The sequence below is a fragment of the Fringilla coelebs genome (assembly GCF_963513975.1).
Source record: "Fringilla coelebs genome assembly, contig: SCAFFOLD_30, whole genome shotgun sequence".
In the NCBI taxonomy this organism is placed as follows: domain Eukaryota; kingdom Metazoa; phylum Chordata; class Aves; order Passeriformes; family Fringillidae; genus Fringilla; species Fringilla coelebs.
The window spans coordinates 3,887,562-3,908,128 of NW_028167448.1; the positions used below are offsets into that span (position 1 = coordinate 3,887,562).

Consider the following 20,567-nt stretch of genomic DNA (forward strand, 5'->3'; position numbering starts at 1 on the left):
ATGGTTTCTGTGCCAGGCTCTCTGAGCCCAGCCCAGCTCCCTGCAAGCTCTGCCAGCTGCCCTGAGCTCTGGGCAGCACCAAGGGCCTCTCCCCAGCCCAGCCCAGCCGGTTCTGGCCCCACAGCTCTGCTCAGGCCAGGCTGCTCTGGGCACTGGCCCCACGGCCTCAGCCCCTGGCAAGGGCTCAGCAGCAGCTGCAGCTCCCACAGGACTCAGCCCCACCATTAGGGAACGTGCCTGCCAAGGGAAAGGAGGCTCCCTGGGTGCCCTGCTCTCCTCTGCAGGAGATTCTGAGAGCTCTGCAGCCCCTGCTACCATCCCATCTGCCCAGGGCAGCCCAAGAGCCCTGGCCTTGCGGCCCCCCAGATCTGCTCCTGCTCCAGGCCCAGGGCGCATCCCAAAGCTGTGGCAGCCACAAAGCTGTGCCCATTTCTGTTCATTCCTGCTCTGATGGGGATGGATCCTCAGCAATTTGGAGGTTGCTGATGCACTTTACTTTTCCTGAGGCCTCTTCTTTCTTCAGGTCTTCAGTTCAGGAATTCAGTGACAAAGGCTCATAAATATTTGTTCAAAATAACCAAACAAGACAAGCCCATGGGTATAATTCAAGTCTTCACCACTTCTGTGGTCAATTAGACAGATTTCAGAAGTGTATTCAAAGTGAATCTACTATTTTGAAAAAATGAAGAGAGAATTGTTTTGTTCTCCTTAGTTTTCTTTTCCTGTTTATAGATAGGTATCAGCAATCCCCAGTGGATATTGATCCCCAGCATCTTCTAATGCAGTGTCAATAGATATGAAAATCAAGACCCTTAATGGCTGACAATCAATCACACTTTGTCCCTATTTCCACCCCACCATTTCCCGATTCAGCCCCTGGCACTCCTATGGATCAGGAATGGTGTGGCCAGCAGGAGCAGAGCACTGATTCTTCCCCTGTGCTCAGCACTGGTTGGGCCACAACTCGAGTGCTGCGTCCAGTTCTGGGCCCCCAATTTAGGGAGGCTGTGGAGGGGCTGGAGCATGTCCAGAGAAGGGCAACAAGGCTGGTGAGGGGTCTGTAACACAAGTCCTATGAGGAGTGGCTGCGGGAGCTGGAGTTGTTTATCCTGGAGAAGAGGAGGCTCAGGGGAGACCTCATGACTCTCTACAACTCCCTGACAGGAGGGTGCAGCCTGGGGGGGGTCAGGGTCTTCTCCCAGGGAATAGTGACATGACAAGAGAACACAGCCTTAAGCTGCAGCAGGGGACATTTAGGCTGGACATGAGTAAATATTCTTCACAGAAAGGGTGACTGGGCATCGGAATGGGCTGCCCAGGGAGGTGGTGGATTCACCGTCCCTGCAAGTGTTTAAGCAGACTGGATGTGGCACTCGGTGCCATGGTCTGGGTGACAAGGTGATGTTAGGTCACAGGTTGGACTTGCTGATCTCCAAGGTCTTTTCCAACCTGGTTAATTCTGTAATTCTGTGATGATTGTGACACTGCAGAGCCCTGGGGAAACAAGGGGCCATTGGGACACTGCAGGGCCTCGTGGAACTAAAAGGATCACAGTGACACTGCGTACTGAAGGCACCATGGAACCAAGGCCCCATTGTGACATTGTGGGGATGAATGGAAGCAAGGAGTCCAGTGTGACACTCTGGGTCCTCATAGAATCATGGAGGCCACTGTGACACTGCAGGGCCTTGTTCAACCGAGGGGCCATTGTGACACTACAGAACCAAGGAGACCCTCGTGAGACGATGGGGCCCAATAGAACCAAGGGGCCATTGTGACACTGCAGGGACTTGAGGAACTATAAGGAACAATGTGACACTCTGGTGCCCCATGGAACCAAGCATCCCTCGTGACACTGCAGGATCTTGTGTAAGCAGGGGGGTCCATTGTGACACTGCTCCACCAGGGAATCCATTGGGGCACTCTGGGGCCTCATGGAACCAAGGGATGACTGTGACACTGTGTGGCCTTGTGGAACCATGGAAGCCATTGTGACACTGCAGGGCCCCAAGGAACCAAGGGGCCAGTGTTGCTGCTCAGGGACTCATGGAATGAATGAAACCTGTTTGAAACCATGGTGCCCCTTGGGACCAAGACGCCATTGTGACACTGTGGAACCAAGGAGAGCATTGCTGCACTGCGAGACCTCATGGGACCAAGGGACATTGTGACACTGCAGGGCCCAAGGATCCAAGGTACTTTGTGACACTAAGGGGTCTCAAGAAACAAAGGGGCCATTGAGAAACTGAGGGGCCTCAGGTCTCATGGAATCATGTCATGGAGACCATTGTGACACTCTAGGGCCTCATGGAACTGTGGTGACCAAGTTGGCTGCAAGTTTGGATCTGCTGGAGGGTAGGAGGGCTCTGCAGAGGGACCTGGACAGGCTGGATCCAGGGCCCAAATCCAACAAGGTGAAGTTGAACAACACCAAGTGCCAGGTCCTGCAATTTGGCTACAACAACCCCAGCAGTGCTACAGGCTGGGGACAGAGTCGTGGGACAGAGGCCAGGCAGAAAGGGACCTGGTACCACTGATGGACAGCAGGCTGGACATGAGCCAGCAGTGTGCCCAGGTGGCCAAGAAGGCCAATGGCACCTGACTTTGATCAGGAATGGTGTGGCCAGCAGGACCAGAGCTGCTGTGCTGTCCCTAACCTGCCCCCAGCTCTGCACACAGACATTGCTGCTGCAGCTCCAGAGAAGGGAACAAAACGGGTATCTCCAGGGAAAACTTTGCTGGAAGATCCTTTAGTTCATTGAAAGCTACTGATTGCACAGCTCCTCATTGACACAGTCTGGGGCCACAGCAATAATGGAGAGAAACAAAAAATGAGAAATGGCATGAACAATGGTCCTATTTTGTGGACAAGATTAATAGAGTAAAACAAAATTTTAAAAACCCACGAGCAAAAAAATAAGAAATGTCAAAGATGGCTTTTATTAGAAGTGACTTGCAGAAACTGGCCAGCAGTTTAATGTTTCTGAAACCATCCAGTCAGCAGTGTCCACACTGCAGCCTTGAGCTCCTGGTTCCTCAGGCTGTAGACAAGGGGGTTCAGGGCTGGAGGCACCACCGAGTACAGAACTGACACTTCCAGGTCCAGGGATGGGAAGGACATGGAGAGGGGCTTCAGGTGAGCAAATGTGGCAGTGCTGAGGAACAGGGAAACAACAACCAGGTGAGGGAGGCAGGTAGAAAAGGCTTTGTGCCGTCCCTGCTCAGAGGGGATCCTCAGCACAGCCCTGAAGATCTGCACATAGGAGAAAACAATGAACAAAAAGCAGCCAAATGCTAAAGAGGTAGTGAAAATAGAAGTCCCAAGTTCCCTGAGTTTGGATTTGGAGCAGGAGAGCTTGAGGATCTGAGGGATTTCACAGAAGAACTGGCCCAGGGCATTGCCCTGGCACAGGGGCAGGGAAAATGTATTGGCTGTGTGCAGCAGAGCAGTGAGAAAGCCACTGGCCCAGGCAGCTGCTGCCATGTGGGCACAAGCTCTGCTGCCCAGGAGGGTCCCATAGTGCAGGGGTTTGCAGATGGACGTGTAGCGGTCGTAGCACATGACGGTGAGCAGGGAAAATTCTGCTGACACGAAGAACAGAAAGAAGAAAACCTGAGCAGCACATCCTTTGTAGGAGATGATCCTGGTGTCCCAGAGGGAATTGTGCATGGCTTTGGGGACAGTGGTGCAGATGGAGCCCAGGTCGCTGAGGGCCAGGTTGAGCAGGAAGAAAAACATAGGGGTGTGCAGGTGCTGGCTGCAGGCTACAGTGCTGATGATGAGGCTGTTTCCCAGGAGGGCAGCCAGGGAGATGGCCAGCAAGAGGCAGAAGTGCAGGAGCTGCAGCTGCTGCGTGTCTGCCAATGCCAGTAGGAGGAAGTGGCTGATGGAGCTGCTGTTGGACATTTGCTGTGTCTTGGCATGGAGATCTGTAGAATAAGTAATATTGAATACTTTGGATTGAGGACTTTAAATAACCCAGCACAGCTTTGGGGCCCTTTCCCCCAACTGCCTACCCAGGGCTCTGCTGCCTGGAGCTGGCCCTGCCAGCAGCTGCTCCCTGTGCCCAGGGCTGGGCCCTGCCCATGCTGCCAGAGCCCAGCCCAGCCCTGGGGGCTCAACTCTGTCCTTCAGACCCCTCTCAGCTCTGGCACTGCCCAGGGGCAGCTCTGGATCTGCAGGCTCTAAAGGCAACATCAGAGCAATCCTGAGGAGGCTGGAAAAGCAGCACTGATACTGCCTCTAAGAGACCATGTGCTGATTTCTGTCACTGCCTGGTGTATTCAGGTCTGAGAGGAGATTTTCTAAAATTTTCTCTATCTGAAGTGAGACATGAATATCTATGTGCAATTTCTCATCCAGGCATCCCACAGATGTAGATTTTAGGAGTAAGAATTTTCTGTTTTATGCAGACCCCTTCCTTGCTGTGCTAGGAAAAACCCTGGAGGTAAATGTCATGCTGGGAGCAGTTCTGAACAATGCAGCATCCTCGCCTCACAACAAGAACCCTTTGAAGCCTTACCAGCTTTCTCCTTCCACACAGATCATGTCCCCCAGTGCTGGGAGCAGCTCCCAGGCCTGGCTGAGAGCTGTGCCTGGCAGGCAGCAGAGTCCCTGCCCCAGCACAGCACCCTGGGCTGCAGAACCCTGCTCTGCAGGTCAGCCCTGGGCACCCCTGAGCAACCCTTGCTGCTCTGCACAAGAGATAATCAGAGAATGTACTCACACAGTCTGTAAGCATCAGGATGTTCCAGCTTTAGGAGATCACTGCAGGAGCTGCAGCTGCCTTGTCCTGCAGCCAGAGGTTCCTGTGCCAAGGGCTGGCAGTGATTCTCCACCAGTCACTTCTCAGCATCTTCCCAGACCTGACTGATTGCAGCTCTCTGTGCCTCTGTGCTGTGCCCAGGGTGGCTGCAGGCAGTGCCCCAGCCCTGCTGGGCTGGGAGAGGAGCTGTTCCTCAGCAAAAATGTCTTTTTCAAGCTTTTCTTGGTTTGCCATGATCTGCCTCTGTGCCAGGAGCCCAGCCCAGCTCAGCAGCACAGACACAGCACAAGGACTTTAATGACCCTCTCAGGGATTTTGTGTTGTTTACATCAGACTCAGTCCCTGAGAGAGTGTTCAGAAAACTTCTCAAGAACTCAAACTTAAATTGAAACACTGAAGTTTCTTGAAGTTTGAATTGGTCCCACTGAGGGAAACAACTGAGAAAGTGTCCACAGGTTCCAGTTAGAGCAGAACACTGGAGGCAGTGATGACAGCTGGAAACAAACAAGGCAAAGGTGTCTCTGGTGCTGAGCAAAGCTGGATGTGTTTCAGGAATGCAAAGGGCCAAGGCCTGAGCCCCAGCCCCTGGCCAGGCAGATCCTGTCCCTCCCTCCTTGCTCAGGGCTCTTCCCAGGATGGGCACTGGCATGTGGGCATGTGCAATGCCAAGGGCAGGAGCATGGGGTGGCCCCTGCCAGGCTGCTGAGCAGGGACAAGGAGGCAATGAGGCCCCAGGCCTGCAAGGGTCACTTGTCTCCTGCTCCTGCCTCAGGCCCAGGCCCAGCAGCCATGGCCAAAGTGCTGCAGGAGTTGGCTCTGTCAGGCCCTTGCAGCTGCTGCACATGCCTGTGCCCTGTGCAGCCCAGGCTGTCCTACGGTGTCCCTGCCCTGCGCCTCTGTCCCTGCAGGCTGTCATCATCCCCCAGCTGCCCCACCTGGTTGGCCCCTTCCTTTGCTGACAGCTCTGCCTCCTGCCTGCCTCTGCCTGCCCACACAAAGCCTTGTGCTGACCCAGACTCACTCTGGGGCACGTGTTGCACCACAGCCCTGCCCTGGGAGGGAAATTCCTTTCTCTTTGTTCCAATCTGGGCCTCCCCAGCTGCTCTCGGCATTAATTTTTTCTTTCTTGGGCTGTTCTCTACTATCTCAAAAGGATCCACCATCTCTGAAATCACCTTTCAGTCCCTTCCAGGGCTCTTCTCTGCTCTCCTCAGTCTCCACCCCACTGAGCACAGAGCTCCTCTGTCCCTATACAGTGCTCATGTGCCTGAGGCCCTGGGTGCCTGGACAAGAAGGACAGTTCTTTTCTACAGGAAGGAAACCACAGAGCCCCAGGGTTTTGAAGGCAGGCACCTTCAGAGGCAGGCACCAGAGGCCAAGGCAAGCCAGACCTGTCTGTCCTTGCAGCTTTTGTCTGAAAGCAACCCTTGGATATTTGGGGGAGTTTTGGAGGTGGAATTCCATTTCAGCCATGAGTACCTGCACCAGAATGACAGTTCTTCTCCACAAGAAGGAAAGGACAGGGCCCCAGAGTTTCAAAGGCTGATTAGAGGCAGCCCCAAGGAGGCCAAGGCCAGCCAGACCTGCTTGTCTTGGCAGCTTTTGTCTGGGAGCAATCCTTGGATAGACAGAATTTCGGAGGCCAAATCTCAGTTTTGTCCATGGGCGTCTGGATAAGAAGGATAGTTATTTTCCATAGGAAGGAAAGTACAGAGCTCCAGTGTTTCACAGGCAGATGAGAACTGGCCCTCAGGAAGCCAAGGGAACCTAGACAGTCCTGGCAGCTTTTGTCTGGGAGTTATCCTTGGATATAAGGAATTTTGGAGGCAGATTCCCAATTTTGGCCATGGACACCTAGACTTCAAAGCTGTTTTTTTCCATGAGAAGAAAAGCACAACCCCCCAGTGTTTTAAAGGCATATGAGAGATGGCCCCCCCAAAATGCCAAGGCAAGCCAGAGCTGTCTGTTCTGGCAGGTTTCATGTGGAAATAATCCTTGTATATAACTGGATTTGGAGGTAGAATCCAAATTTCTGCCATGAACCCCTGGAGGAGAAGAACAGTTCTTTACAACAGGAAGGAATGCACAGAACTCCAGGGTTTCAGGGGCCGGTGAGAAGCCCCCCTCAACATGCCAATGTCCCCTGGACCAGTCAGGTGGCCACCAGGAGGCCAAGCCAACCAGACCTGTTCCATGTTCTTGGATCCTTGGGGCCCTGAAGTTTCAAAATGGCTCCTTGGTTTCGTGAGGCCTTGCAGTATCACAACAGAATTTTGTTTCCATGAGGCCCAATGATATCACAGTGGTCTCCTTAGATCTGCAGTGTCACACTACCCCCTTAGTTCCACGAGGTCTTGCAGTGTCAAAATTGTTTCGTTTCTTCCATGGGTCTGTGCAGAGTGCCACAATGGCCCCTTGGTTCTATTGGACTCCCCAGGATCACAATGGACCATTGGTTCCACAGGGCATGGCTGTTTCACACTGGCCCCTTGCTTCCATGGGGACCCGTAGTGTCACACTGGCCCCTTGCTTCTATGAGACCTGGCAGTGTCACAATGGTTGCTTTGGTTCTATGAGTCCTTGTGGTTTCACAGTGGCCCCTTGCTTCCACGGGGACTGTGCCAGAATGGTCTCATTGCTTCCATGAGGCCCTGCAGTGTCACAAAGAGATCCTTGGTTCCACAAGGCCATGCAGAGCCCTTTGATTCAACAAGTCCTCAAAGTGCCACAGTGGTCTCCAGGATTCCATGAGGCCCTGCAGGGTCACAAGGGCACCTCAGTTCCATGAAGTCCTGAAGTATGGAGTTGCCCCTTGATTCCATTGGGCTCCTCACTCACATCACTTCTTGGTTCCATGAGCCCTGTAGTGTCACAGTGGTCACTTTGGTTCCACAGAGTCAGAATGTCCCTGTGGTCTCATAGAACCCCACTACAATCCCCTTGATCACATGAGGCCCTGCCATGCTACAATGAGCCCTTCTTTCACATGTAAACTGGGACCATATGGATACAAAAGTCAGTCCGTGTGTCCGGATGGCTGTCTGAATTTCCTTCTTTCACATGTAACCAAGTGGTGCCAGTATTCGAGATGGTAGATGCAATTCTGCTCTGGTGCCGGTTCTCGTGAAAGGCTTAAGCATTCCTGGGAAGTTGATGCTCATGGTCCGGGAAGACTTCATTCTTAAGCTATTATCTTTAACGTTGTCCAGGCACTAATTGAATAGAAGTAGGACTCTGCTCCCAGCCAGGGTGGTCAAAGACATGAGTTGGGTGTTTACAATATTTTATACACACATATATATATAAATAGCATGAATTAACTCTCTCTCTCTATATATAACAACCCCTCCCCATTTATTTTACTAATTTAATTCATACTTGTAATTTGTTAAATTTTTAACTTTCTACATTTACTCATCACTATTGAGGGTTTTTCACAAACGGAGTACTCTTACACTATCCGGTACTCCCCTTGTGGGATGCTCTGATATATTACATAATTCATTTTCTTAGTTGTTTGTTCTTCAAACTTGGCCAATGCCTCTGCAGTATTGCTGGCATACTTTCTCTTTCCCAACCGCGTGATTTTGGATGCGTCGCCTCTGGAAGCTCCCTCCAAGTGTATGGGAACTATTGCGATCTGCATTTCCCGGACCATGGAGTGGATCAGTCTGACAAAACTTGGTATCAGAAAAGGGAGGAATAGGATTCTGGCTACTGAACAGAGCACAAGAAACATTACCTTGTTCCACCATGCTCCATCAAATAATTTGTCCCACCATGAGGACTGTAGAATAAAATTCCATTTTTGAACTGGGACATGGGCCATCTTTTTGATCTCGGCTGCCAGACCTCTTATGATCTCCCCATAATCATTGATCTCGATACAACATTCTGATTCATTGAATTTTCCACACACTCCTCCCTCCTTGGCCAGCAAGTAGTCTAAAGCAATCTGGTTCTGGTACACAAAGGCCCATACCTGGGTGTGCTGCCAACTCAGTAAATCCAGGGCTTCGGAGGTGTGATTTGAGACAATTTCCATCACTGCTTGTAGTCTAATCAGCCTGTTGAGTAGATAGATTGGAGTCCTATACCCGTAACTTCCATCCTGAGCCCATGTGGCCGGCCCATAATAATCAATTATTCGTGCCGCTTGCCATTCTTCCTCCCCCCAAGCTTGTTTTCCACTTATCATCAGTATTATTTTTTTCAAGCCTCTCTTCTTCCTTCTCAGGGTCTTGTATAATGGAGCCCCCAACAGATTACTTTTTGCTCTCGGGAGAGTAAAGAAAACGGGTCGGATCATGCCTAGAGTGCAAGACCCTTTTCACCTTGAGGGTAACTCACTGTATGCCTTTTTCCCACATATCCAGTAAATTCCATCCAGTCCGGGGCTTTCCATTTTTCATTTATTTTCCCTGGGTCTTCCCAGTATTTTCTCACATCTTCCAGGGATTGGAAGGGGTTGGCTCCAGGACTTTTGACCCAGCACAATCTTCTTCTCCTGTCCCATTAACAATTGATATCGTTTTTCAGGCTCCAACATCCCAGAGAAGGGGCTGGGTGCCATGCCTTGTTCTTTGAATCTGAGTTCACCATCAGGGTAGATGCACATGGAGTGTATCCCACTATCTCGGTGTTTTCTTTTCCCTCCTGACTGACACAAATTGTGCTAAGCACCCTCTGATTGAAAATCCATCCCTTGGGTCTCTGCACCAATTTTGAGGCCCTCGGGTTGTCCCACTTTAAGAGTTGTTCTGGAGCCAAACTTTCCCCTTTCCAAGGCCATTTTTCAGCAGATTTCATCCCCCCACAAATCCAACAATTCGACAGACCCAATTCTGTTGAGATCTCTTGCATTAAATCAATGAACAGGTTTCTGTCTGGGGAAGGTAATTCCCCATCAGCATATTGCCTTTCCAGTACCTTGTACTGCTCACCCAATGTTTTCAATCTCTCCTGTTCAACTTTCTGTCTCCTCAATTCTGACTCCTTCCGTTTCATTTCTTTCTTGAGTTATCACTCTCATCTTTTCCTCAGGATCCTCATTGTTTTTATTTTTCGTAAAGCAGATTACTCTATCATATTGTAGGCACGCCCTGTCATCATTTACTGGTGCCAGATCCAATATGAGTGGGTCATTATTCAAAGTAACCTTACTGCTAAATTTCATATTCTCTGTTACCCAGTACATTCTCCCATTCATCACGCATATTTCCAGCCTTGTGTTATCATAACACAATGGGTTCACCTGGTGATATGCAATGAAAATCGATTCTGTCTTACCCCTGATCCACATGGTTCGATTACACTGGTTACAAATGGGGGCTGACCTCTGTTCTATTTTTCGTTTCCACTTCAGGTGCCTGTGAACATTTGACTGTCCGTTCCTTTGCCCAGCCTCAGGATTGACACACCAAGTCCCAATTTCCAATTTACATAATTTCACCCAAGTGCCATTCCTCCAACAGTACCTGCCAGTTCCACTGAGGCATTCTTTTGGGGCTTGGTATGCTGAGTGTCCCCCATCCCGTGATACAGGGACCACCTGAGTGCATTTTCCGCACTCATCCGCGGAGCCCTCGCTTCTGCCTTTCTTTGGGACCTCAGTGCCCAGACTCTGAGTCCGGCACATGACTAGGCTCAGGCCAATCAGGATTCCCACTAGGTGTGCTCCTCTGCCTTTTCCTCCGCCCCATGGGGTGCCACCAGCGGCGAGGAAGACCATCTTCGTGGCAGCAGGAGTACTCTTTGGGGAAGAAGCCCTCGGACCTAGCCACATACCTCTTCTTAAAGGTGCCCCACTGTGATACCCTGATTGCATCGGAACTGCACGGGACCCTGATGGATTTCCAGCACTCCACATCCAAGATTTCCTCTTGAGATCTAAGCTTCCCATGCACCCCATTTTGAAAGATCCAAAACCACTCCTGTGAGTCTACTTCAATGATACCCAAATTGGTGGGTAAGGTCAGGATACGGTCAGTCAATTCAAGCTCCTCCTGTAAACACTGGGTACACAATCCCTTTGGTCTCTGCCCCCTGCTGCAATGAAGCACAAAAACCCCTTGACAATACTCACACTTAAAGTGCACAAATGGATAACACACACAACCTGACAGTGTGCAACTTATCTGCTCGTTGTTGGTCATTTACGAGGACGTTGGAGTCTAATTCTCAAGTCGTTGGGCAAGAAATGACCTTGGATGCTTCCTCCTGCTGTTCCATCTTTTTCAGTCTAGACGTGTGCGTCCAGCCTTTCTCCGCTGTCCGAATGGCCGTGTCTGTTGTCAGGACCACAAGAAAGGGACCTTCCCAGTGAGGAGAGAGCGACACCTCTTTTGCACTTTCCAAACACTTTGTCCCCTGGCTGGATTTTGTGAATAGCAAACCCCAGAGGAGCACTCTGAGCTACTATTCCCTGCTTTCAGAGTTCCTGTAAGTTTTTGTTGATTGCAGCCAGGTATGGTTGAATCTGCCCATCCTCAAACCTGGGGTGTCCCACCAGCATTCCATGTTTATATGGCATTCCATACAGCATTTCGAACGGTGAGAGCCCCGTTTCTGAATGAGGCATGGTTCGGATATAATGCCAAGGGCAGACACTTCAGCCAGGACATCTTTGCTTCCAAAATTAATTTAGATACCTGTGCTTTCAAAGTTTGATTAATTCTTTCCACTTGTCTTGAACTCTGGGGGTGCCACAGGGTGTGGTACTCCCATCGGATGCCCAGTGCATCGGCCATTTGCTTAATAACCTTTGATGTAAAGTGTGTTCCCTGATCTGAATTGATACAATTCACTACCCCATATCAGGGTACAATTTCTTCTAACAATTTTCTGGCAACGGTCTGGGCCGTGTCCTGTGAACTGGAGAAGGCTTCCACCCAATGAGCCAATTTGTCTACAATTACCAGTACAAATTTGAACCTTCCCACTTTTGACAGTTCTGTGAAATTAACTTGAAGTCTTTCAAATGGTCGGTACACAATGGGGCAACTCCCCAGGGCAGCCCTTTTGCCCCTTGATTTGTTTACCTTTTGACAAATCAAACACCCGTGTACCTCTTGTCTTGCCAATTCATAAATTCCTTTGCATCCATAAAATTTCAAAAATTGCTCTGCCAGCGCCTGTGCCCCCCCCCCCCCAGTGCGTTTTCTGGTACAATTTTCATAAAATCCTTCTGGTAAAACCTCTGGAAACTAATTCCCTCCCATCAGGTAATTTCCGCTTACCTTCCTTTAATTCACCTCCAATCTTTTCATAGCATTCGATTTCTTTTTGGGAGAGCTGAGGAGGGTCGTCAGGGTTTGCTTCCCTTTTGATCTCTGCGGTACTTACCACCATCAGCACCGCGGTCTTGGCCTCCTGATCTGCTAAATTGTTTCCCCTGGTCCGGAACTGAATCTCTGTCTGATGCCCTTTTACATGGACCACTGCAATTTCCTCCGGCCCTCTCAAAGCTTTTAAAATTTGCCGAATTAACTCCCTGTGCATCAGTTCCTTCCCCCTCGTGTTGATCAGCCCCCTCTCTTCCCAAATTTTCCCAAACGTGTGAACCACCCCAATGGCATACCTCGAATCTGTGAAAATCGTTCCCTTTTTCCCTTTCTGTCCCTTCAATGCTCTCAAAACTGTGTACAATTCACATGCTTGTGCGGACCAGCTTGCATTCAGGGGACCTGCTTTGATCGCCTTTCCTGTTTTCCCATCCACAACTGCCTATCCTGACTTTCTTTTCCCTTCAATTACTCTGCTTGACCCATCTACAAACCACTTCTCCCCCTTGTCCAATTCTTCTTCTTCCAAATCCTCCCTGATTTTGGTTTGTAACTCAACTATCTCCACACAGTCGTGAACTAACTTCTCTGCAGCTTCTCCAAAGAGAAACTGTGCAGGAATCTGTGCAGTCGTGGTCCTCAATTCCAAGTCCTGCGAATGAATCAAAATGGCTTAATATTTTAACAACCTCGCATCCGTGAGCCATTTGTCTGCTTTTTGCTGTAGTATGCGCTGCACGTTGTGCTGTGTGAATACTACCAGACATGCCCCAAAGGTCACCTTTTTTGCTTCTTCCACTAGCAAAACCACAGCCACAATCGCCTGCAAACATGTGGGCCAAACCCTGCTGACCGGGTCCAAAAGCCTGGACAAGTACCCCACAGGTTTCCTGATCCCCGCCCAGTCTTGCTTCAATACCCCATGTGCCGTGTGATTGCTAGCATCCACAAAAAACTGAAAAGGTTTCCTCACATCCAGGAAGCTCAGCACTGGAGCTGCCGTGAGTGCCTCCTTGACTCTCCTGAATTCTTCCTCATTTTTTGTGTCCATTTGATCCGATCTGTGGTGAGTTTTTCATAGAGAAATTTCACCTTTTCACTGTAACTTTCAATCCACTGCCGGCAGTACCCCAACAACCCCAGAAGCTGCCGGACCTCCCTTTTTGTTTGTGGAGGTGGCAGAGCAATAATCCCTGCCACCCTTCCTGGGTCTAGTTTCTTTTTGCCCTTAGTTAACCAATGCCCTAAGAACCTGACCTCCAGCTCTGTGAACTGCCACTTTGACTTTGAAACTTTCAACCCCTTTTCTCCCAAGAAATTCAAAAGCTCAATTGTGCTCACCCTTACCTCCCCCTCCCCTTGTCTGGTGACCAACAAGTCATCTACATACTGTAAAAGCTTTGTCCCTCCGGTTGGCACAAAATGACTTAAAACCTGTTCAAGGGCTTGTCCAATTAAGTTTGGAGAGTCGACAAAGCCCTGAGGCAGAGAAGTCCACCTGAGTTGCTGCTTCCTGTTTATCTCCGGGTCCTCCCACTGAAACGCAAATTGATCGCGGCTGTCCTCAGTGAGAGGACAAGTCCAGAAAGCGCCCTTTAAGTCAATTACACTGTACCAAGTGTCCTCCGGAGAGAGATTGTTCATCAATGTGCAAGGGTTTGAGACCATGGGGAACAAAGTCTTAGTCCTCTGATTCACAGCCCGTAAATCCTGTACCAGCCTAAAGCTGCCATCTGGTTTTCTGACTGCCAAAATTGGGGTTTTATGCCTTGACATGCACGGTTCCAGTGTGCCTTTCTTTATTAATTCGTCGATCCATGGTTTCACACCCCTCCTCCCTTCCATGGAGAGGGGATATTGTTTAACCCTTATGGGGTCTTCTGGTCTTTCGATTTCCACCCGAATTAGTTCTATGTCCAGCCTCCCAGCTTCCACTGGAACACACGACACCCTTGGGTCTATTTTTTCCTCATCTGGAACAGTGAGGCTGTAAAGTCTGATTTTTCCACTGCTAACCCCACTCCCAGAGCAACCATCATGTCCCGCCCCAGTAAGTTTAAGTCTGCGTCCTTTGCCAATAAAACATTGCCAGTGTGCTTTCTGTTTCCCATATTTATTTCTACATTTTTTATGATTGGAACCTCAAAAGGATCCCCTTTTGCCCCAGTTACCACCATGGAGTCATCGCTCAGAGAGCATCCCTTCGGTAGCCGTAGCACCGTAGTCCATTCCGCCCCCGAATCTACCATAAACCATAGTTGTTCTTTGTAGGGTCCAACTTTTAGTTTTATCAAGGGCTCTCTAGATGTTCCAGACCCCAGACTGAAAAGCCCCTGACACTCCTAATCCTCCTGAAACATTGCCTGGTCTTTGGCTCTGTTGGGACAGTTCTGTTTAATGTGCCCCTTCTGTTTGCAGTAAAAACACTCAAAATCCCGCTTTTGTTCGCCCGAGCCCTTCTCTTGAGAAGGACCCGGTTTCTTTGCCGGCGCCTTTTTTGCCGTATTTTTCCTGCGGTCCTGCTTCTGAGCCTCTCTTACTGCTGTCACAAGGACCTTGGCTTGAATTTTCTGCTTTTCCTCATCCCGGCGCATGTATACTTTCTGGGCTTCCCGCAACAGTTCTTGTAATCCCTGCTCCTGCCATCCATCTTTCTTTTCCAGCTTTCTCTGAATATCCTCCCAAGATTTTGCCATGAATTGTGTTTTTTACAGCACCATCCCCACCAGGGAATCAGGGTCTGTTCCTAAATACATTCTCAGACCTTTCCGGAGCCTTTCTTACCACTCCGTCGAGGTTTCGTCTTTTCCCTGACATTCCCTGAGCACTTTACTCATGTTTTTGCCCTTTAGGTACCGTCTCCCTGATACCCTGAATAACCATATTTCTTAAATTTATTATCTTTTGCCTCCCCTCCTCCATCTGGGCTTCCCAAGATGGCTTTTGGTTTGGCCATCGCTCCTCCCTGGCTCCCCCATTCAGGTTTCGCCTTTCACAATCCCTGATCACGTGTGACCAGATCATGTCCCTCTCCTCGTTGTTAAACAGTGATCTTAAGATCACTTGAAGATCCTCATAGGTGTATATGCTGGTTCCCAAAAATTCATCCAACCTCTCCGCCACCCCCAAAGGATCATCCATTAATTTTCCCATTTCCTTTTTGAACGCCCTTACATCACTGGTGTCAATCGGGGTGTGGACATATCCAATCACCCCCGGAGCTGTCGGTACCTCCCATAAGGGATAGATACCAGGTTTCCCCCCCTCATCCCCACTCTCTCCCTCAGTGGACCTTCTTGTTCTCCGCCTTGTTGGATGTGCTGGGGGACATGCATCCCTGGGGACATCTACTTTTTCCTCCTCAATTTTCAGAGTTACCTGGGGCTGCAGCTGCGGAGCCCCAGGTAACTCTGTGGGAGAGCGGATGCTGCCGCCTGCACCAGTGGAGGTGGTGGTGCATTCGCCTGGGCTTGCAGAGCTCCCACCTTGGGAGGCATTCCTGACGCCGCTTGTGCCTGCACGGGGTCGGGTTGTTGCGGGGCCACGAGGTGGAAGATTTTCCAACGGTTCCCATTCCCACCCCACTTTTGCCACACACCGGCAAGCTCGCACTGTGTATAGACCAGAGCAAAAATGCCTCCACATGTCCATGTATTCGAGTTCCTCAGGATCCATGGCTGGCCACATGGTCAAACAAAGACTCACAAGTCCAGTTTTCGAATGTGCCGAATATCGGCCAGACCACGTACCTTCCAATCTCCCTCCCTCCTCATTTTTCCATACAAAAATGGATCATTTTCTCCTTGGACTTTCCCACCCTCCGTGGATTTTTGTCCCAGTGAGCCAGCATCCACCCCAGGGGACTATCTCTGGAGATTTCTGGTAAGCTTCTTTCAGGGACTTGGGAGGGTTTTTCCTGAATTTTCTTCTGGTGTCTGCTTTTCCCCAATCGCATTTTTTCAAGGAAAGCTGTGACTTTCCTTACCTTTTCTTGTTTCGCTGGGATGGTCCACTCAAGTCCCGTTTTTCTTTCTGATGTCAGGTTTTCCGGCTTGTGAAAAGCTGCCAGCCTGACCAAGTCGGACAGTGAACCGCTCTGCCGACTCTGGGGCTGTTTTCCTTACCTGTTTTCTCCGTTTTCAGAAGGTGGATGGGCTCCTGGAATTTTCCAAGCTCGTCTCTCCCCTCCTGATCCTAAATGTGACCGGTTTTCCCCCTAGACTCTTCCCTGAGCCCCGAGTCTTGTGTGTTTCAAATGGAAACCTTGCACTTCCCCCTTGCCTGACCATGCCCCTCATGGGATAGTGGAACTGCAGTCTCGGGGCCCGCACTCACCTCGTGACAATGTCACGTCTCACAGACGATCACGCTCCACACAATACTTACAGTTCTTTTTTCTTGCGTGGATCTCTTCATGCACATTGAGTTTTTATGGATGAAAACCCTCAAGTCCTGGAAATTTTTCTAGATCTTTCCAAGCCGAGAATCAGGCCCTTTATCTCCCGTGACTGTGGCTCTGTTTGCAGCATGCGGCTCCAATTACGATCCACAGCTCCTGTTGCGTTTTTTTTTGTGGATCTGATTGGTTTCAGAATTACATTCCCGCTTGGGCCACAGAACTCAGTGGGGCGCCCCCCGGATGGGAAAAGGGTTTCCCGAACCCCAATATCAGATCCTGTTGGGTTGTCACCAAATTTTTATAAATGATCAAATCTGCAGCCAAATTATTAAAAAAAAATTAACAAAGATTTATTAGATCAATAACAAAATATAATTTTAAAAAAAAATCCACCACAACCAAGACATCGTCAACTCCGGAATTTGGTGCTGGGTGAACCTGGATCTGACTGACAGAGTGCCAGCATCTCCCTGGTGGTTCACCCCGACTGTCTCATACAGCCAGCTTATATCCCGTGTGTTCTGCCTGGGGCCAGAATGACAGAATGTCCCTTGTGTCCCTTCACATGCAGAGCTGGATCATAGAGATACAAAGCCAGTCCAGGTGTCCTCATGGCTGTATGAGCTTCGCCGGAATATCCTTCTTTCACATGTATAACTGGAACCATATGGATACAAAAGCTACTCCTGGTGTCCGGATGGCTGTCTGAATTTCCTTCTTTCACATGTAATCGAGTGGTGCCAGTATTCGAGATGGTAGATGCAATCTGCTCCCGGTGCCGGTCCTTGTGAGAGGCTTAAGCATTTCCGGGACGTCAACATTAATGGTCCGGGAAGACTTCATTCTTAAGCTAACAGACTTGATATTATCTTTAGCATTGTCCAGGAACTAATTGAATAGAAACAAGATTGCTCCCAGCCAGAGTGGTCAAGGACATGAGTTGGACTTTTACAATATTTTATACACACATATAAATATAAATAGCATGAATTAACTCTATATATATAACACTAGTAATATTTGCAGTCCTTTCTTAATTTTTTTAAATAATATTTTTCTCATACGGGGTAGAAGGAGATCACTGGGGCTTCTGGAGACATTTCTGGGGCACATTTGGACCAGTTTTGAGTCTGGGTAGGGAATTCAGAGAGAACTTGAGGCTCTGGAGGACACTTGGGGCAGCCGGGTGGGCACTTGGAGGGGCACTCAGGGATTCTGAGGGACAGTTCGGGGTCCGGGGCAGAACTTGGGGGTGCAGGGGGACCCTTGGAGCTCAGGGAGGGGAATTTGGGGCCCTTCGGGGTCCGGGCGGGCCCTTGGGGGGCTCTGACGGGGCTCTCTGGGGCGCAAAGGGTGATGGGAGTTGTAGGCGCGGGTATCATACGGTAGAACTGGGCCGCGGAGCATCACGGGAGTTCCAGGCGCAGCTGCACTGGCTCTCGGCGGGGCGTGGGGCATGACGGGAGATGAAGTCCCGGCTGGAATAGCGCTGGACGTGCGCTGCGGAGCATGACGGGAGGTGTAGTCCCGGAAGTGGTTGGAACGCGGTGTTTGGGGGTCCGGGAAGGCTCTTCTGGGACACTTTTGCGTCCGAGCTGCGACTTGAGATCCTCGGGGGAACGTAAACGGTTCGGAAGCCCTTGCGGGGAGATCGGGGAGCTCTAACCGGGCTCTTTAGGGCGTGGGGCACGGCAGGAGTTTTAGGCGCGGGACTGTGTTCTGAGGGGCTCTGGGGCCGCGGCGGATGAGAGGAGATGAATTCCCAGAAGCGGCTGTGCCGAGCATCTGTGGGGTTGAGAGCACTCAGGGGATCCGGGGACGCTTTTGGAGGGTTCCGAATGTGTGCTGAGGGGGCACTGAGGGATCCTGGAGGGTCTGGGGGAAACTCATGGGACAGATGGGGGCGGATCCCGGGGGCTCTGTGGAGCGCGGGGCATGACGGGTGTTGTAGTCCCAGCTTCAATGGGGCTCAATCGGGCCGTGGGGCATGACGGGAGTTGTAGGCAAAACAGAAAGATGACGTCGACTTTTGGCAGTGCCCCCGATGCCCCGGGCCCTGGTCCTTATTGGCTGTGGTCGGTGATGGATGGCAGCCTCGGCAAATAGGAGGCAGCAGAGGCAGGAACAGCCCATTCAACCTCTGCAGTTCATCCCCAGTCCAGCCCAGTTCATCCCAAGTATAATCCTGTACAAGCCCAGTGCCCCTCCAGTCCCTCCCAGGACAGCCCAGTCCCTCCAATACACCTGAGCTCATTCCCAGTCCCTTCCAGTTCCCCCCAGTCTTCCCCACCTGCTCTCAGTGACTTTGGGGTTTCAAACCTGGACACTGGTGCTGATGGCTGTCCCAGGGAAGGAGCTGGACAAGGTGTCCATTGCCCAGGAACTGTAATTGGGATTGTCACTTGTTCCTCTGAGCTCTTCTCTGTTATGGAGATGTGCCCTTAATGAGCTGGTGGCTCTCCAGTAAATGGCCCTGGGAGCAGCCAGGGCACAGAATGAACTGAGTTTCTCCTCCTGCCATTGTTGGTGCTGTGTCTGGGTGTGCAGATGAGTCTCTTATCTCTTAACCTGCAGGACACAAGCCTGCAGGAGCATCGGTCTCCTGAGGCAGCCCTGTTTGGGGGCTGCACTCACAGGCACTGGTGTTGTGTAACAGGTGACACCAGATTCTTGAGATGGCTTTCCAGAAATGCACCATGGTTAGGGGAAAAGCTTTGTTCTTGCCCTGGCAATGGATTTGCTCAGGGCCAGGATCACAGATTTGTTCCGAAGGCTGTAGATGAATGGATTTAAGAGTGGGTACAGGACTGTGTTCAGCAGAGCCACAGTTCTGTTGGTGCTCAAGGAAACAGCTCCTGCAGGACGCGTGTAGAGAGCAAGGCAGCTCCCATAGGCAATGGATAAGGTGATGAGATGGGAAGAACACGTAGTCAAAGCTTTCTTCCTCCCAGAGGCTGCTGGAAGTTGCAGAACACAGAAGAGGATGCAGATGTAAAATGCCAGAGTCAAACATAAGGAACCCAGCACGACACAGGATATGAAGACAGAGTCTATTTTCCAGAGCAGGCTGGTGTCAGAGCAGGACAGTTTGAACAAGGGGGAGTTGTCACAAAAGAAATGGGGGATCTTGGAGCCACAGAAAGACAGCTTGGAAAGGAAGAGCAGGTGGTAGCTCAGCAGGGCAAAGCTGAGGACCCAAGCAGCAACAGCCAGGTGGACACAGAGCTGAGGCTTCATGATGGCAGCGTAGAGCAAAGGTTTGCAGATGGCAACATAGCGGTCAAAGGACATGACAACGAGCAGGATGAACTCTGTGCAGCCCAGGGCAAAGTAGAAATAGTTTTGGGCAAAGCAGCTGCTTAGTGAGAGAGTGTTCTGACCAGAACTCAGCATCACAAACAGTTTGATGCTTGTGGAGGATGTAAACCAGATTTCCAGGAAGGCCAGGTTGCTGATGAAAAAGTACATGGGGGTTTGCAGGTGGTGATCCACACAGACGAGGAAAACGATGGTTGCATTCCCCATCACTGTTGTCAGGTACATGAGCAGAAGGACTCGAGAGAAAAATACCTGCAGTCTTGGATCAAGCTCTGGGAAACCCTCTAGGATGAACTCAGTAACTGCTGTTTCATTTTCTGGTCCCATGCTGAATTCCAGCTCACCCTGCTGAGACAGGAACTTGGCAAAAACAAGTGGGATAATTTCACAGTCTGGACAAACATTTCTATCCTTCCTTCTCTGCTTCTTTTTTTTTTCCTGCAGTCTTGCTATAGAACACAGAGATGGTGCTTCAAACAATTCTCACACCCTGATTGCTCTGTTTCCCATTTCAGGTAGAGACCCTAGGGATTTTATGGTGTTCTTTCTACATTTTCCAAACACTCCCAAAGAATTCTTTCACCAGAGCAGAGGATTCTAAAGAGCTAGTGGCAATTTCCCCCCATTCCTGGGAAATTCCCAGCTCACTCAGACCTACTGCAAAATCTGTCACACCCATGTGCCAAACACCTCTCATCTACAGCACAAACACTATACTGTGAAGTTACATCCAATCTGTGCATTGAACTTCCTTGTTTCTACTTTTCAATACTTGCCTTTGGATCAGGAGTCCCTGAGGAT

General features: G+C 50.3%; 2 protein-coding genes across 2 annotated transcripts; both read right to left on the reverse strand.

Moving 5' to 3' along the window:
* Nucleotides 1-2,974: 2,974 nt before the first annotated feature.
* Nucleotides 2,975-3,907, reverse strand: LOC311165832 (olfactory receptor 14J1-like; the record flags this gene model as incomplete). The annotated part of the gene is made up of 1 exon (XM_084227333.1): nt 2,975-3,907. The coding sequence occupies one exon, from the start codon at nt 3,905-3,907 to the stop codon at nt 2,975-2,977; it is 933 nt and encodes a 310-aa protein (XP_084083459.1).
* Nucleotides 3,908-19,148: 15,241 nt separating this feature from the next.
* Nucleotides 19,149-20,158, reverse strand: LOC311165835 (olfactory receptor 2AP1-like; the record flags this gene model as incomplete). Its single annotated transcript, XM_084227336.1, has 1 exon — nt 19,149-20,158. The coding sequence occupies exon 1, from the start codon at nt 20,091-20,093 to the stop codon at nt 19,149-19,151; it is 945 nt and encodes a 314-aa protein (XP_084083462.1). The 5' UTR covers nt 20,094-20,158.
* Between the last annotated feature and the right edge of the window lie 409 nt (nt 20,159-20,567).